General features: G+C 45.6%; 1 protein-coding gene across 1 annotated transcript in view; it reads right to left on the reverse strand.

Annotated features, from left to right (window-relative positions):
- Window positions 1-11,744: 11,744 nt before the first annotated feature.
- Window positions 11,745-17,701, reverse strand: part of PTCD3 (pentatricopeptide repeat domain 3) — a 111,735-nt gene continuing 105,778 nt past the window's right edge. Inside the window, exon 24 of the mRNA XM_082258492.1 lies at window positions 11,745-11,973. Coding sequence (XP_082114618.1) covers window positions 11,901-11,973 — 73 coding nt within the window. The 3' untranslated portion in view covers window positions 11,745-11,900. The remainder of the gene's footprint in view (window positions 11,974-17,701) is intronic.

Genomic DNA, 17,701 nt, shown 5'->3' on the forward strand with positions numbered 1-17,701 from the left:
CATGGCCGGCTACCGGGGAAGGGAGGCCCCCCCCAGGCGCCCCGGAATGTCGCAGCAGACTCCAGAGGGCTCACTGGCGGTACTTCCCCCGAAGGGGTGTCGCACCGCGCCACTCCCGGAAACCGACCGATCCACCGTATAGGAAGTCAACAATACATCAGCCAATACCCAGGAGCGGCAAAGCGGGAGAAAAACCTATAGACGGTATGCCTAGAGCCAAGAAAGAGAAGAAAAAGCTATGGAGAATAAACAAAGAGAAAAGAGAAGGGGACCAGAGCGAGAAAGGAAGGGGTCAGGAAAGAGCCAAAGAGGGGGGTGGGGGGAAGGCCGGCCGACCCTCGCCCAGCGACCACTAGCGGGTAATCAACTCCGTGTATTCCGAAGTGTATTTAAATTCGTGCCAGTAGAACCAGCGTTTCAGGAACTTTTCTCGTGTACCGTGCGCAGTGGCTACTAGATCTTCCATATCGTTGAGACAAGAAACCTTGCGGAGCCACATAGCTACCGTAGGAGGCTGCGTCTGCTTCCAGAGCGGGGGGATGCAGCTTTTAGCCGCCGTGAACAGAAGTGGCAGAATCGACTTCCGATAGGACGCTCTCGGATATTCATGATGATGAAGGAGGAAGAGGGCCGGGTCCAGGGTGAGGGAATGGTCCGTAAATTTCTGGGCAATGCGTAGGACCTCCTTCCAGAAGGGTTGTAAACACGAGCACGACCAGAAAACGTGTAGGTAGGTGCCCACCTCCTCCCCACATCGCCAACAAACCTCGGGGCAGGTCGGAAACATGTGATGAAGCCTGGCTGGGGTATAGTGCCAGCGGGTTAAACACTTATAGCCCACCTCCTGATACAGCGAGCAACGGGAGGTTTTGTACGTGAAAAATAATATCCTCTCAACCTGATGGTCCGTAAAAGATACATTCAGGTCCCTTTCCCATTTGGCAATAAATGGGGGACGGAAAGATTCGTCCGGCGAGGCCAGGGCCCGGTAGACCAGAGAGACCGTGGTGGCGAAGGGGGGAGGTGTCAGAACACAAATCCTCAAAGTACGTGAGCCGTCTCGAAAACAGAGACGCTGAAGGAAGAGCTTGTAGAAAGTGAGCCAGCTGGACTCGTTGCCAAGCAATAGGTTTTTGAGAAGGCAAGAGCAGAATGCCTTCTCTACTCATAGAATGGGCAAGTTGGTAATCCGCAACCCTGATATGGAGAGATGTGGTATATCAAAGCGCAGGGCAGAGTCTGAGGGTTGTCAGCAAGGGAGACCATAAAAAGAAGCATTCCAGAAAATTGGGCACTGTCTGTCTCGAAATAATCTGCCAACATAACCTGGCAGAAATTCTCATGGAGAGGAAACTGAAGGTTGTCAATTAGAGCATGTTTCTGAACATGGGATCAGCCAGAGACAAAAGTTGTGCTGAAATGTTAATGTCAGAATTTGATTGTCAGACACCAAAAGGTTGGGTGAGGAGCTCAAGAAGGATGCGGTATCAAACAACAAAGAGAAGTGTGAGCATTAGCACCCAGGATGTGATTTTTTTCAGTAGTGTAAGAACTACATACAGTGGCGAAAATAATTATTTGAACCCCCTGCAGATTTTTAAGTTTGCCTATCTACAAAGAAATAAGGGGTCTATCATTTTAGGTGTATTTTAAATGATTGATAGAATATCACACAAAAATACATAAAAAAACACATGATACAAATATTTTAAATTGAGTTGCAGTTCAGTGAGTAAAATAAGAATTTGATTCACAAGCAAAAGCAAAACATGACTATGTGCTTGCCAATAAGGGTTCCTCCACCAAGTACTGAGATAAGATGTTTCTTGTAGTTGGTCACCAGGTTTGCACACATTCCAGGAGGGATTTTGGCCCTCTCTTCTTTACAGATCTTCTCTAAATCCTTAAGGTTTTTTGGCTGTCGTTTGGCAACTCAAAGTTTAAGCTCCCTCCATAAATTTTCTATAGGAATAAGGTCTGGAGACTGGCTAGGCCACTCCATGACCCTAATGTGCTTCTTCTTAGGCCACTTCTTTGTTGCCTTGGCGGTATGTTTTGGGTCCTTATCATGCTGGAAGACCCATCCACGACCCATCTTCAGTGTTCTGGCTGAGGGAAGAAGGTTCTCATCCATGACCTCACAATGCATGGCTCCGCATATTGGCCCCTCAATGCAGCAAAGTCAGCCTGTACCTTTAGCAAAGAAAGACCCCCAAAGCATGATCTTTCTACCTCCGTCCTTGACTGTAGGGATGGTGTCCTTAGGGTCATAGCATTTTTCTTCCCCCAAACACGGTGAGTCAAGTTAATGCCAAAGAGCATAATTTTGGTCTCATTTGACCACAGTACTCTTTTTTCCAATCCTTCTATGAATCATTTCAATGTTCATTTGCAAACTTCAGATGGGCCTGTACATGTGCCTTCTTGAAGAGGGGGACCTTGGGGGTGCTGAAGGATTTCAATCCATGGCAGTGTATTGTGTTACCAATGGTTTGTTTGGTGACTATGGACTCAACTGCCTTGTGATGATTCACAAGCTCCTCCCGAGTAGATCTGGGAGTATGATCTCATGATCATCTTTACCCCATGAGGCAAAATCTTGCATGGAGCTCCAGATCGAGGGCGATTCATGGTTATTTTGTATTTCTTCCATTTGTGAATAATCGCTCCAACAGTTGTCTCCTCACCAAGATTTTGCTGATGGTCTTGTAGCCCAGTGGTCCTCAACCCTGGCCTACAGGGCCCACTAACAGGCCAGGTTTGCAAGATAACTGAAATACATCCCAGGTGATATAATTTGCTGCTCAGTGATTGCAGTACTCTAGTCTGCATCTCTCCAAGATAATACTTAAAATCTGGCCTGTTAGTGGGCCCTGAGGACCGGAGTTGAGGACCACTGTTGTAGCCCATTCCAGCCTTGTGCAGGTGTACAATCTTGTCCCTGACATCCTTTGGTCTTGTCCAATAAGGTGAGGTTTAAATGGAAGAAAAATTCTGTGGACAGGTGTCATTTATACACATAACGAGTTGTTGTTAGGAGCACCTTAAATTGACAGGACTTATCTGCGTACCACATGAGCACATACTGTAGCCAGGTTTGGCCTCTCCTGGCTGGAAGTCTTTCCTGTACAGTCTCTACATGAGCTATATGGTTGGAGCCCCATTCTGGCGAGCAGGACTGTCAAAGAAAGCTTTAAACAAGCTTTGACGTACGTGACAGCTTTTTCCCTTTGTTTTCCTCCTCTTCTCGTTTGCCATTTCCAAAATGGCTGCAACAGTGCAAGTATACTCTGAGCATGAAAGGCAGGAAGTGATGTGGCTCCTGTGGCCTGTTTCCTGGCTAGCCCTTTTCCAAGATGGCAATCTGAGCATGCTCAGGCACTGATATCATCACTAATGGCAAAATGTGATTGTTTTAAATGGTTTTATGGCATTTTTGGGCAACACATGGTGGAGCTTTCTACTCGTGCATGCTGGATGCTTATGTGGTCATTGTTTACAGGTATGTTTTCCCTTTTTATGGCATTCACCTGGGCTTTTGCTTTCTCATTCTCATTGTTACTCTAGAATCACTGTGCTATTTATGTCATTTCACCTTGGCTCTTCCTATCTCCTTCTCAATGCTTGCTCTAGGATCACTGTGTCATGCTGTTTTTCATTTCAGTCTGCTGCTTTGCTCTGTTTCTATGGGGAATGCTGCCCAGTCAGATCAGCCATTGCTTTAAAGGTATAGGGATTAGGTAAGTAGTGAAGATTGAGAAAAAGAGAGCCAATATCTACAGCCCTGTAAGGACCTCAAGATGAAGGAAGCCCTCTATCTAAAGATCAAGACAAGTCACAAGGCAATGTTGATCAAGGTCATCATCTCACCACTCATTATCATTGCTCCTTGCGTGAAGTTATAGACCTGCCTGGAAACCATTGTTCCCTTATGTGGGACTTGCTTATGGTTCTCTATCAAGGCCTCATTTCTATCCTACAGAATTGACTACACTCTGCAATCTAACCCTGAAGACCATATTTCTGGTTGCTACAACCTCTATGAAAAGGGTGTCAGAGCTGCAGACATGTACTCAAGGAGCCTCACCTAACCTACCCTGACCGAACAGTCCTAAAACCCCAGACTTTTTTTTATTCATGGGATATCTTACTCCTTTCACTGTAACTAGGAAATCAATTTACCGTTTTTCTTGGTTAAGTGAGAGAACCACATCCCCTGGATGTTGATCTAACTCTGATGACTGGCTTGGCAGCTGAAATCTGTGCTTGGTTCCAGCATGGCTTAAGGCAGGGTCAGTCAGCATCAACACGTACAGTCATCTCCTAGATTGTTAAAACAATTAAAAGAGCCTACTCTTCACAAGAGCCTCCTGTTCCGGAGAACTTAAGAGCACATTCAACTAGGGCAGTGCCAGCTCTGTGAACAGAGCAGTGCCGAGTGTCTCCTGAGGCTATTTGCAAGTTAGCAATATGGTCCTCCTAGGACACCTTTATTACATTTTATTAGATGGAACCGGCTCACAACAGTAAAATTTGAAAAATGCATACTTACGCTACTGACCATTACAAAATGTTTCTTGCACCGTCCTGTATGGCGAGTGAGTTCCCATTGTATGCTGCCATGATGCGCCAGGAAAACGGAAAATTGTATACTCTCCTTTCCGTAATTTTCCTTTCCTGGTGCATCTTCATGGCAGCATACAGATTACCACCCAAATGGTGAGAGTTACCGAGAATGCTGTGAGCTGGGGTCTATCTTTGATTTATAGTTAACCAGTCCTATCAGGTTGTGGGGGCGGAGCCACAACCCATTGTATGCTGCCATGAAGATGCACCAGGAAATTACGGAAAGGTGGGTATACAATTTTCCATTTTTGTGAAGCAGCAAGGAGGAAAGGGTAGTAGAAAGGAATATAAAAAAAAAAAAAACAGCAATAGAGGCTCTTTGTGTACCTCTTCTAAAGACACAAGTCTGGGATATCTGTACTAAGCTGGAATGTTTCCAACTCCAAGAGTGGAGGTGAACCTTTAGTTGAAGATGACTCCTTAGCAGGTCTGTGGGCTTAGAGGAGGAGGGTCTGACACGAAAGAATGGACTTGCAGTAGATGAAGTCTGGAGAGGGGACAAACAGATCTTACATGTAAGGTAGAGGTTGTCTATTCCATAGGGAAGCATAATTAAAGATAATGTGGTAGGAACCTTATTCTCTCCATAACCACTTCAATGTATTCCTCTAGGGATTTTGCAAAGCGGAGCTCACCTTTCCTGAGCAGGGTCAGTCAACCAAGTGCTAAAGCCATACTATTCTGTGCATATGCACAAATAATTAATGATGTGGGAATCAATCCCTATGTTCTGTAGTTGGATTAAGATAAATAGTTTGGTGTCAGGGTGTCTTTATTGCACTATAGTGGTGTCAGGGTGTCTTTATTGCACAATAATGTATAAGTGGGGCCTCAATGTCCATCTTCTTAGGGCTTATACATAGTAGGTAAGGTTGAATAAAGACAACAGTCCATCCAGTTCAACCTGTGTTGGTGTGTGTGTTTGTGTAGATAATCATTTCCCATATCCCTGTATATTGTGTTCGCTAAGATGCAAGCCCAAGGGTCTTTTAAAACTATCAAAACTTCATGCTGACACCACAGATTGTGGAAGAGAGTTCAACATTCTTACCACCCTACGCAGCTTAAAGTTAAACCGCTTCTATTTCAGTCTCATCGTGTGGCCCTGTGTCCTCTTACACTCCCCAACACTAAAAAGTTTCATACTTATACAAATATCTCCATGGTGATCCCAGTGTATCACTATCATACCTCCTCTCAAGCGTCTCTTCTCGAGGGAGTACTTGGAATTGTTCCTCGTATTTGAGTTCCTCCAGTTCCCCTAATTCATTTTGTTGCCCTTCTCTGGACTCTCTCCAGCACATCCATTCTGAGAACTGGTGACCAGTGGCAGGATTATCATTTTATCTCTGGAGTAAATCACCTTTTTAATGCATGCTAATATTCTGCTGGCTTTACTTCCTGCAGCTTGGCATTGCATGCTATTTGCTCAGTCTGTCTTCTACTAGGACCCCTAGATCCTTCCTCATCCTGGAATTCCCCTGAGGTTCTCCCCCTAGTGAGTAACTTGCTTTATATTTTTATTCTCCAAGTGCATTACCTTACATTTTTCAACAATAAACCTTATTTGCCATGTAGTTGCCCACTCTGTTAATGTATTCAGGTCCTCTTGTAAGGTTTGTTTATCCTGCTGTGCTACAAGCAGAAAATACCCATGCTTAACTGTACAATTGGAAAATACTTGCTGAGATTTGGTGCTCAGGCTGGGAGATCCCCACTCTCCTGTTCAAAGTCCAAAGCAGAAATTAAGCCAATAACTCCTTGGTATTATCCTTTGACTACATCATATACACAGGATCAATGCTGACATGTTTTGGCTAATACAGCCTAACTCATAGCAAGTGGGGGAGTGTATGAAATGCTTTTGCAAAATCCAAAAACACCACATCTACCGGCGTACCTTTATCCAGATGGCAGCTCACTTCCTCTTTTGTAAACCCCTGCTGATCACTACTAATGATACTGCTTTCATCTGCAAAGTCCCTTATCATCCCCTCAAACAGTGTACAAACTACCGATGTTAGACTGATTGGCCTGTAGTTTACAGAAATATATCTGCTCTTTTGTGAATAGTGGTACCACATGCGCTTTTCGCCAATCAGCTGGTACCATTCCTGTCAGTATTCTTTTCATAAAGATTAGGAATAGCAGTTTGGCTATAACCTGACTGAGTTCTTTGAGGACTCCCAGGTGTAAGCCACCCAGTCCTGGAGATTCACTTATGTTAAGCTTTTCTAATCCTTTCCGTACTCCGGCCTCTGTTAGCCACAAGGGGTAGAGCCAGTGAAGTGTTACCAACAATACAGTCGTGGTCGGTATATCCATCCTTTTCTGAGAATAGGAGAAGAAAACATTTAGTTGCCTTATTCTTGTCACCTGTAACCATCTTACCTTCATTGTCCTTTATGGGACCTATGTGTTCTGACCTCGCCATTTTACTTTTAATATATTTAAAACATTTCTTGGGGTTTTTTTTTTTTACTCTCCTACGCTAATTGTCTCTCATAGTCTTTTTTAGCCAACCAGATTGCGTTCTCACACTTCTTATTGCAGTCCTTGTATACCGTATTTTCCAGCGTATAAGACGACCCCCTTATTACATGATCTACCGGTAATACTTATACTTAGGTTACCTTGGAGATATACTCAGCGTATAAGGCGACCTCCCATTTTTGGGGGATTTTTTTGAGGTTCAGAAGTAGTCTTATACGCCAGAAAATACAGTAGTTGGAATGCTGACAAGGACTACTATGCTTTATACTTGGGGTTGGGGAAAGAGGTGAACTGGAGGCAAACTTATATGTTATGAATGTATCCAAGACTATTTGTAAGACCCATGTCATTATACTTTAATCTGAATCATACTATGCATAAGTTCATTGTCATTAAAAAATAGAACACAGTTCAGTTTTACATGTATTACTTTAATCCATGATGTGTTGTCACAATTACAATGCCTGCTTGTTGCACTTTTTTTTTTAATACATGTATGCCCTCTTAAATCTGTTCTGTATGTTTAAGAAAATGTTTCAATAAAAATCTGAAAAAAAAGCACTCCCATTTTTCCTCCGTGTTCAATGTTTCAAGGATTTGGTCCCATTTAATATCTTGTAGTATTGAGCACAGTTTAGAGAAGTTGAAGTCTTTTGAAATGTATTATTCTTGTGCCTCCCTTTCCTATGATTTATGGTTAATTTAATAAATCCTGTGGCCACTAGGTCCCAAGTTGTCCCGTATTTCCACATCTGCAATCAGATATGTATCATTTGTAATAATAGATCTAGCAATGCATCATTTCTAGTTGGGGAATCCACCAATTGGGACATGAATTTATCTTGTAAGATATTTAAGAAATGGTGGGCCTTTAATTGTGGGCTGTTTCTTCTGGCTAGTCAATAGCGGGATAGTTGACCTCCCCCAACACAATGACATTTCCCTGCCTCACTGCCATTTCAAACTGTGAAAGAACTGGGAGATCAAACTCCACCCCTCTTCCTTCAGGTAAGGGGGCCTGTAACATACTCCCACTAATAATTTCCCAGTTACTTCTACCCTTTGGAGTTCCGATCATACGGATTCTACCCCCTCCCTTGCCCCATCACTGAGATCTTCCTCTCTTCCACCCATGAATCATTCCTGATATAGAGACACACCCCTCCCTGTCCCTCTGATACAAGGAATACCCCTGGATGTTTGGCAGCCAGTCATGTGAGCTGTCAAACAAAGTTTATCTCATTCCTATGAAGTCCAAAACCTCCTCATGTAACAGCCGCTCCAGTTCCTCCATTTTTTTGACTAGGCTCCTGGCATGTGTGAGCATGCCCCTGATTTTTGTACTGGTGCATATTATTTTCTCCTTATGTTTTTTCAGGCTTCATTTATGATTTGTCAACTCATTCACCCCGGGATTCGATTGTTATGGATATTATTACCACTAATGCCTCCACTATTCCTTGTCTTTTGCTCACTGCCGTCTAGAGCTTCCTCACAACCCCCCCCCCCCCCCCAATACCTAGTTTAACTACTTACCCACCAGGCCTATTTTTGACACTTGGTGTTTACAAGCTAAAATGTTTTTTTTTTTTTTTTTGCTAGAAAACTACTTAGAACCCCCAAACATTATTTATATATATTTTTTTCAGAGACCCTATAGAATAAAATGGAGATCGTTGCAATATTTTTTATCACACCGTATTTGTGCAGCGGTCTTCCAAACACAATTTTTTTGGAAAATTTCACTTTTTTGAATTAAAAAACTAAGAAAACAGTAAAGTTAGCCTAATTTTTTCCATAATGTGAGAGATAATGTTACGCCGAGTAAATAAATACCCAACATGTCATGCTTCAAAATTGCGCACGCTTGTGGAATGGCGACAAACTTTGGTACTTAAAAATCCCATAGGCAACAATTTAAAAATGTCTATAGGTTACCAGTTTAGAGTTACAGAGGAGGTCTAGGGCTCAAATTATTGCTCTCGTTCTAACGATCTCGGCGACACCTCACATGTGTGGTTTGAACACCGTTTACATATGTGGGCGGGACTTGTGTATGCGTTTGCTTCTGTGTGCGAGCTAACGGGGAGGGGGCGCTTTAATTTTTTTCCCTATTTAGTTTAGTTATTATTTTTGATTTTACACAGTTTAAAAAAAAAAAAAAAATTTGATCAAATTTTTTTCCTATTACAAGGAATGTAAACGTAAACATTCCTTGTAATAGAAATAGCCATGACAGGACCTTTTATTGTGAGATCTGGGGTCAAAAAGTCCTCAGATCTCACAAGGACACTAAAAAAGAATAAAAAAGGGTTTAAAAAAAAAAAAAAAAATCAGCTCTTTAAGCTGGTTGCTAGGCAACGGCGTTTGACGTCGCTCCGTTCCTCCAAGACCATAGAGTCGAGTGAGGGCCATCTTGCCCTCACTCGACTTCCTGTCTGTGTGGAGAGAGGACCGGATCCTTTTTCGCGCTGCCGGCAGGTCTGGTAAACGACCGGGCTACGGTGGGAGGGGGGGTGCACCTCTTTCGCCGCACCATAAGTGAGATCCCGCGGCGCATCTGCCGCTGGGACCACTGTTACCTAAAAGCCGATCGCCCGCCGTTTTAAAAAAATACTGGGGTTATGGCAGCTATCTGCTGTTATAACCCCGGTATTTAGCATTAAAGTACCGACGTACAACTGCAGCGGGCAGTCAGGAAGTAGTTAAAGCCCTTCCAACTTCTTGGCCATCTTTTTCTCAACAGAGATTCCGGCCGTCCCGACTAAAGAACCGATAACCGACTGAAAAGTCAGTTCAGTTCTCCAGGAACCCAAAACCCTCTTCCTACACCAGCTCCTCAGCCACTTGTTAATTTCCCTAATCTCCTGCTGCCTCTCTGGTGTGGCTTGAGGTACCGGCAGTATCTCTGAGAATGCCACCTTGGAGGTCCTTCTCTTTAATTTAGCTCCTAAGTTTCTGAAATCATTTTTAAGGATGCTCCACTTTCCTTTTACTTTGTCACTGGTACCCATGTGTACAATGACAGCTGGGTCCTCCCCAGCCCCACCCAATCATTTTCTGCATCTGATCCACAATGTGTCAAACCCAAGTGCCTGGTAAACAAGATTTCTTTCATTCATTGACGCACACAGCGCCTGATTCTTCTTACCATTGGGTTATACTGCCCCCTACAGTAGTAGGACACTAGGCAGGAAAAGCTTGACTACACCTATGGGCAGTCCCAGGGGGTATACACCCACTCTCAGCTGCCTAGTCAGGAGTAAGGACCTAGTTCCTTGCTGGGATCTCTGGTCCTGGAAATTTTTTCAATTCAAATGGATTTCGTTTCCTCTTTTTATTATTTTGTTCCTGTGAGAACTATAATCAAGTGCCAGGCTGGGCGAAAAACTGGATAATATAGATCCTTAGGGTCCCCCTAGTCCAGCCAGCGAGCTCGTGCAGACCGCAGCTCCGCCGCGGCATATTCCCATTAGGCGGGGGTTGGCCTGCTAGTTAAACATCTCACGAGGACGCATACGACCTGGCCTCGGCCTGAGTCGGAGCGTTCCTCCTGGCGGACAGCACCCACATTACGATGGAGCGGTGTCCTGTCCAGGGCTGTGCCCACCCTGTTCCTGATATGGCAAGTAGCTGTCCCCCCACTACCCCTGAAGGGTTTTGGGGTGGACGTGGGCCCCTTCCCTGGGTTGGTCGGAACCCCGGGTTCCCCTCCCTTCCCCCCCAGCCCTTCTAAATTTTCAGTCACTTTGGGTCTTTTGCCCCCCCCCCCCCTCCCTGAGTGAGGTTATGAGCTGGCTGTTGCCACATGCTCTTAAGGGAGGCTGGTCGGAGCTGCTGCTGACTGGGTGCGCAACGGGGGGTTGAACAAGGTTCCCTGCCATCCTGGGGAGTGGTGACTAGGGCAGAGATGCCCTCTGGGCTCCCTGCGGCAGTTGGTGGGCTGGGGGAGCGGGTAGTTTAGCATCCACGGGCCAATCGTTTCCGAGTAGTAGCCTGCAAATCCGCAGCCTAAATTTTCGGCTGGATCCGGCCGCGGCTTTGCAGGCTACTACTCGGAAACTACATGAGGTGGCCCCTGTGAGGCACCATTTCCTTTTTGCACCCACAGGCCCTCCAAAGCGGAAAAGGTTTTCTATTTTTCTGCTTACCTTGACAACTTGTCACAAAACAGTGGTGTTGTCCAAAACACAGTGGTTGCTAGGTGTTTTTTGCTTATGTTATCCTTATGAGGATTTACTGTGTAAAGGTGGACAGTCCCACCTGTAGTGGACTCGCTGATTTCCAGTTCAAATTGGGTTACCTTCATCCAGACTGAGGAGTCCCTGACTTTTACAGGTCCAGCTAATAAGAGGGCAGATGCTCTGGCCCGCCATATGTGCGCTATGGCTGGTTGGGCAATTAGACCGGTAATTACTATTGCACTGGTGTCCAAAATTTGAAGAAATGCATTTTACGGTAAGTCAAAAAGCCTATCATTCGGCAATCACAGTCCCCTATCACCAGTACCTGTGTAACCTTGCCCCCCTCCTTAACGGAGCAGTAAATCCCCTGGCAGCTAGGGGAGGGTGCCCTTAATACCAGGAAGGGTATTAAGCCTAAATAATTCACAAAAAGACCAGAAATTGTTTATTTTCATAATTTAATATATGCACAAGTTGAATACAGCTGAAAAAAAAAATGTAGAAAATAAAGTGTACATTTCCATGAAGGCAGTCTACCACCAGATGTAATGAGATTGATGGAAAAGTGGATTTAAACATTGGTGTCTGCAGGTCACCTCAGTCCTGATCACTGTCGCTGCTGCTACTACTAGTACTACTGCTGTTCTGAGTCAAGTCTTGTAGGGTTATCCTAGGAGAAAAAAGAAAAAAAAAAAACAATTTTTGTAAAATCTTACCGTAAAATTCCTTTCTCTGAGTCCTCCGACAGTCGCCGCCCCTCATAAAGTCTTCACCAATGGGCATTGACTTCCGCTCCGCAGGAGTAGCTAGGCATAAGACTTATTAGAAACAAAAGCTTTTAGCATAGACACACCCATGGGGGCTGTCCCACTGGTCAATACCCCCCCCCCCCCTGCATTAAGCCATCCCAACTCAGTTTGGTAGCATAGCAGTAAGTGTACAAGAAAAAACCCCAAAAGAGGGGCGGGGGCAGCGACTGTCGGAGGACTCAGAGAAAGGAATTTTACAGTAAGATTTTACAAAAATTCCATTTTCTCTTACGTCCTCCGACAGTCGCCGCCCCTCATAAAGTCTTCACCAATGGGATGTCCCAAAGCAGTGTTGACATGAGGGGTGGGAGACGCAACCGCATAAAAGGCAACGCAGTACCCACATCAGAGAAAGGAACCTTACACGCACACAGTAAGAGAACCTTCTGGGCAACATAAAAAAAGGCTCAACAGGAGCAACAGCCCAGGAAAGCAAATAACCCAGGGTATAAACAACCCCAACAGCCAGGGACCCAGAAAAAAACAAGGGTCCCCTATGGCACTGAGAACTTTGCGGCCAAAGGAGGCATCAGCTGATGCCAGAACATCAATCTTATAGAATTTGGAAAAGGTGTGCACCGACGACCAAGTCGCCGTCTTGCACACCTGGGCCACCGAAGCCTGATGCCGGAAGGCCCAGGACGTACTCATCGATCTGGTAGAGTGCGCCTTAACAGGGAAGGGTGGAACCCGTTCCTTCAAAGCATAGGCCTGGACAATCGTCTGTCTGATCCATTTGGCAATGGTCGCCGCGGACGCAGCCATGCCCTTCCGAGGTCCCTCGGATTCAGTGGACGACAGGTAAAACTTGATCGCCCGGACAACATCCAAGGAATGCAAAGCAACCTCCTTAGGATGCTTAGGCTTCGCACAGAGCGAAGGCAAAACAAGGTCCTCATTAAGGTGAAAGTCAGACACCACCTTAGGGAGAAACGACGAATTAGGTCGCAAGACCACTTTATCCTTATGAACCACAAGGTAAGGAGAGCGGCAAGACAACGCCGCCAATTCCGATACTCTGCGAGCAGAAGTGATCGCCACTAAAAAGGCAACCTTCTTAGACAGCAGAGGCCACGATATCTCTCGGATGTTTTCAAAGGGAGAACGCTGTAACACAGACAGAACCAAGTTCAAGTCCCATGGAGGTAAAGGCTCCCTCCGGGGAGGGGCCAGATATCGCACACCTTGAATGAAGGTGCGAATCAAGGAATGAGATGCCACAGGACGTTAAAAAAAGAACAGCCAGTGCAGATACAAGGCCCTTTATCGTGGCCAGCGCCAGGCGCTGGTCCCCACCAGACTGGAGGAAAGCCAACACTCTCGTCACAGAGTATGAGCGAGGAGAAAAGCCCCTGGACTCACACCAGGTAAAATAGGCTTTCCAGGTACGGTAGTAAATCTTACCAGACGAGGCTTTTCTAGCCTTGATCAGAGTAGGAATGACCTCTGAGGAGAGACCCCTGTCTCTCAGGACCTGGCTTTCAACAACCAGGCCGTTAAAGCCAGCGACTGTAAAGCAGGATGGAAGATCGGTCCTTGAGACAGAAGATCTTCTCGCATCGGTAGTCGCCAAGGAGTCGCGACTGCCAGGTGAACAATGTCCACGTACCATTACCGGCGTGGCCAGTCCGGTGCCACCAGAATCACCAAGTTCGGTTCCGAGGCCAGCCTGCTAAGGAACCTGGACAACAACTGAATCGGAGGAAAGGCATACATCAGACGATACTGATGCCAAGGGGCCACCAGCGCATCCAAGGCGTCCGTCCGAGGATCACGCGTTCTTGCCACGAACCTTTTCACCTTGTGGTTTAGCCGAGACGCGAACAGATCCACGTCCGGGGATCCCCACTTCGCACACAGCATTTGGAAGACCTCCGGGTGTAGGGACCATTCCCCCTGACCCAGGGTCTGGCGGCTCAGATAATCGGCCTGCCAATTCTCCACACCCGGAAAGTGAACTGCCGAAATCGCCGGGACATGAGCCTCGGCCCAAGACAGAATGTCGGTCACCTCCCGGGCACTCCTGGTGCCCCCTTGGTGGTTGATGTAAGCCACCGCGGTAGCATTGTCCGTCTGTACCCATACAGGACGGCCCCGAAGGCGATCCGACCACTGGAAGAGACACAGTTTGATCGCTCTCAATTCCAAGACATTGATTGGAAGGGAGGATTCCTCCTCCAACCAAGTGCCCTGGGCAGACAGGTTGCCCAGGATGCCACCCCAGCCTGTCAGGCTGGCATCCGTGGTAATCACTGTCCACAGAAACGGACGGAAGGACTTTCCTTCCGACACCGGCGCGGACTGGAGCCACCACAGAAGATCCATTCTGGTCCGGCGACTCAACGAGACACTCAGACCCAAGGACTGAGGTAGTCGGTCCCACCTGGCCAGGATCTCCGCCTGGAGAGACCGAGTGTGAAACTGAGCAAAGGGTATCGCCTCGAAGGCTGATACCATCAACTGAGTTGGGATGGCTTAATGCAGGGGGGTTATTGACCAGTGGGACAGCCCCCATGGGTGTGTCTATGCTAAAAGCTTTTGTTTCTAACAAGTCTTATGCCTAGCTACTCCTGCCTAAGACTACCATTATTTAATTCTCCATTTTAGTCTTTGTTTTAACAACTGTTTATCAAGAGCAAATTTTCAGTAAAAAAATACATTTAAATTAGTTTTAGGGCACAGCAAATTTGCTTAATGGATTTATCATATACATCAAGATAAGGTTATGCTGCTAGCTTAAGGTGATTGGACACTGGCAGAAAAAAAAAGGAAATCCCTTATTACGCATAACCCCTAACATCTTGGCAAGGAAGCCATGAGCCACAAAAGAAAGCGGAGGAGTGGGATCCCTGTGTCGTACTGCAAGAAAAGGATTTTACAGGTAAACTAAAAGCCCCATTTTCTTTTTTTGTACATCCCAGGACACAGGGTATCTTCATAATCCTTACAATCGGGTTGTATCAATGCACTAAAAATGAGGGGGGAGCAACACAGCATCAAGTCAACCAAACTAAACCAAAAGAACCTCACCCAGCAGCCTGCAAGACTCGTCAATCAAACGTAGTGTCTTCATAGGTTCTAACATCCACTTGGTAAAAATTTCATAAAAGAATGAACCGAAGACCGGGTAGCGGCTCTGCAAACTTTAGCTACCAAAGCCTAATGACAATTAGCCCAGGGGAAACCAACACTCCTGGGAGAAGAAGCCCTCACCGAACACAGTGGAACCTCTCACTTCAGACCATAACCCCGATAAATAAGCTGATGGATCCATAGGGAAATGGTAGATTTGGCAGTTGTGTCTCTTACTCGGGCCTTCAGGAAACACAAAGAAGGAATCAGACTGAAAATGCAGCAGTAGACGCCAGGTAACACCTGACAGCACGAACTACATCCAAGGTGTGAGCAGCTTTTTCCACCAGTGTCTAGGAGGGAAAGAGTAACAATGTCCTGGTTTAGGTGGAACGCATTAAGCACCTTAGGTAAATAAGTCGTCTGAGTGAATAAAAAAAATAAATAAATGAAGAGGTCTGAGGCGATTGAACCACTTCATCATTGAGCACCAGGCACGGTTCATTACAAGTAAGATTTGTCAATTCATAAACTGCAAGCTAAAGTAACGGCAACCAAAAAAATAACCTTCAGAGTCAGAAGGCCTAAAGGAATATCCCAGGTGGGTACAAATGGAGATTTCTGTAATACAGAAAATACCAAGTGGAGGTCCCACAGAGTCTTAACTAGTGGAAAAATATGTGACACCTTGCACAAAGGCATGCACTAAGGAATGAGAAACAAATCGGTCTCTGAAAAAGGACTGCCAAAGCTAAAATCTGTTTGATCATACTTAAGGCCAGTTCCAGGTGAAGTACAAATTGGAATAATGAAATATGGCATACTTACGAGGATTAAATCCCCAAACGTCACACCGGCCAAAATAAGACTTCCAAGTTCCGTGGTAAATTTTCCTTGAAGTCACCTTCTTAGCCTTCAGCAGTGTAGGAATGGAGTTCTAGACAAAGTCTCGGTCCAGGAAACTTGGTCACCGCAGGGGAGGCTGTTTCCCATAAACATCTTGGAATAAACTTGTCCTGCTACATTTGTCAGTACAGCTGACAGACTCAGGTGCACTTGCTCATGATGCTGACAAATCCTTTGAAAATTACTTTTTCGCATTAAAGTTCTGGGAAATATGGTAGCCTCCTTCAAGGCAGTGCACTTTGCCCTGTTTTGGTCCAGGCGTCTACAATGGAATATCTTGGCAACATAGGACAGGGAGACTACATTTGTTAGATTTCATGATGCCATTACTCCCTACCCCTGTCTCTGGACTGGTGGATCTCCTCATAGATGCAGAGAAAAAAAATTCTCTTTCTATCTTGGAGGGTCCTGACACAAAGATAACATTCAAAGATAACATTTGAGAGCATAAAACGCAGGGGGGGGGGGGGGGGGCTCTGAAATTCTAGCTTGTAGTTGTGAGCTACGATGATGCAGACCCATTCATTTGTAATCTCACCCTGCGGAACCTCCATGAAGGCCTGCAAACACACCCCAAATAAGGTGCACCTTTATTGTGAAGATTTGTCCCTTAGCATACAGGGCTTCGGAGTCTATAGATAATTGAGTAAGTGGGATTAGGATTAAGCCCAAAGCCTGAGACTGGTGAAAATAATGCTTCTTGGAAATAAAAGGAGCGTCAGGTTTCTGAACCATAGCCATTGCCTTCTTTTTAAAGGGGTAACAGAGTATGCTTACCCATAGTCACCTTCTGAATGAAACCATCAAGGGCAGGACAAAAGAAACATTTCACATAAAAAGGTAAACTTTCCACATGCTTCTCACAGGGTAATTTGGCTGATCAACTCTATAGCAAACTTATTCTGTCGATGTGTATGGACAAGGTCCCTAAGAACGTTGCTATATGGAGCCCTTCAAGGTTTCCACTGAGAATTAGAGCACATGGAATACCTTCCAGGTTTGTTCCCCTTTTGGTATCACCACTAGTAGGAGCCCTCTCTCTTGCCATGCATTTTGTCAAATCTTATGGCTTTGGCACAAGCCTACAGCTGCAATAGCAGGCTGCAAGGTTACCTCCACAGCGTATGAGGCCTCTAAACATTTGCCCGAGGGATCTATAAAAGCCAGAACCTTGTCCACTGTACACGGGGGCATCTTCCTGAGATGAGAACTGCCATAGCTATTGAATCTGCCATTTTTAGTGGGGGTATTGCTGAGCAAACCCTTTTGGCAGAACACATACCTTGTCGGGGTGAGGCCAGTCCATGTAAAAAACATCTTTTACTTAGGATGTACAAGAAAGAATTGAGAATGTTGTGGTGGACACCACAATCATTCTCCATTATCTTGTCCTCAACGGGTTGCTCTTTCTTTAACAGGGAGGGGAGAGGCCAGGGAAAACGCTTCTGGAGAGCTGTCACTGTAAACCAGTACTAGCAGAAGAGACTTCCTCCCTTAGTACTAAGGAACTGGAGGAAGATTCCCCAGAAGTAACAAAATACCAGATAGGTAACAGGAGTCAGAGCCGCATGGAACTAAATTCAAGGGGGGGGCTATGTCAAGGTTCCATCC

This window comes from Pelophylax lessonae (assembly GCF_965119305.1).
Source record: "Pelophylax lessonae genome assembly, chromosome: 1".
Classification (NCBI taxonomy): Eukaryota; Metazoa; Chordata; class Amphibia; order Anura; family Ranidae; genus Pelophylax; species Pelophylax lessonae.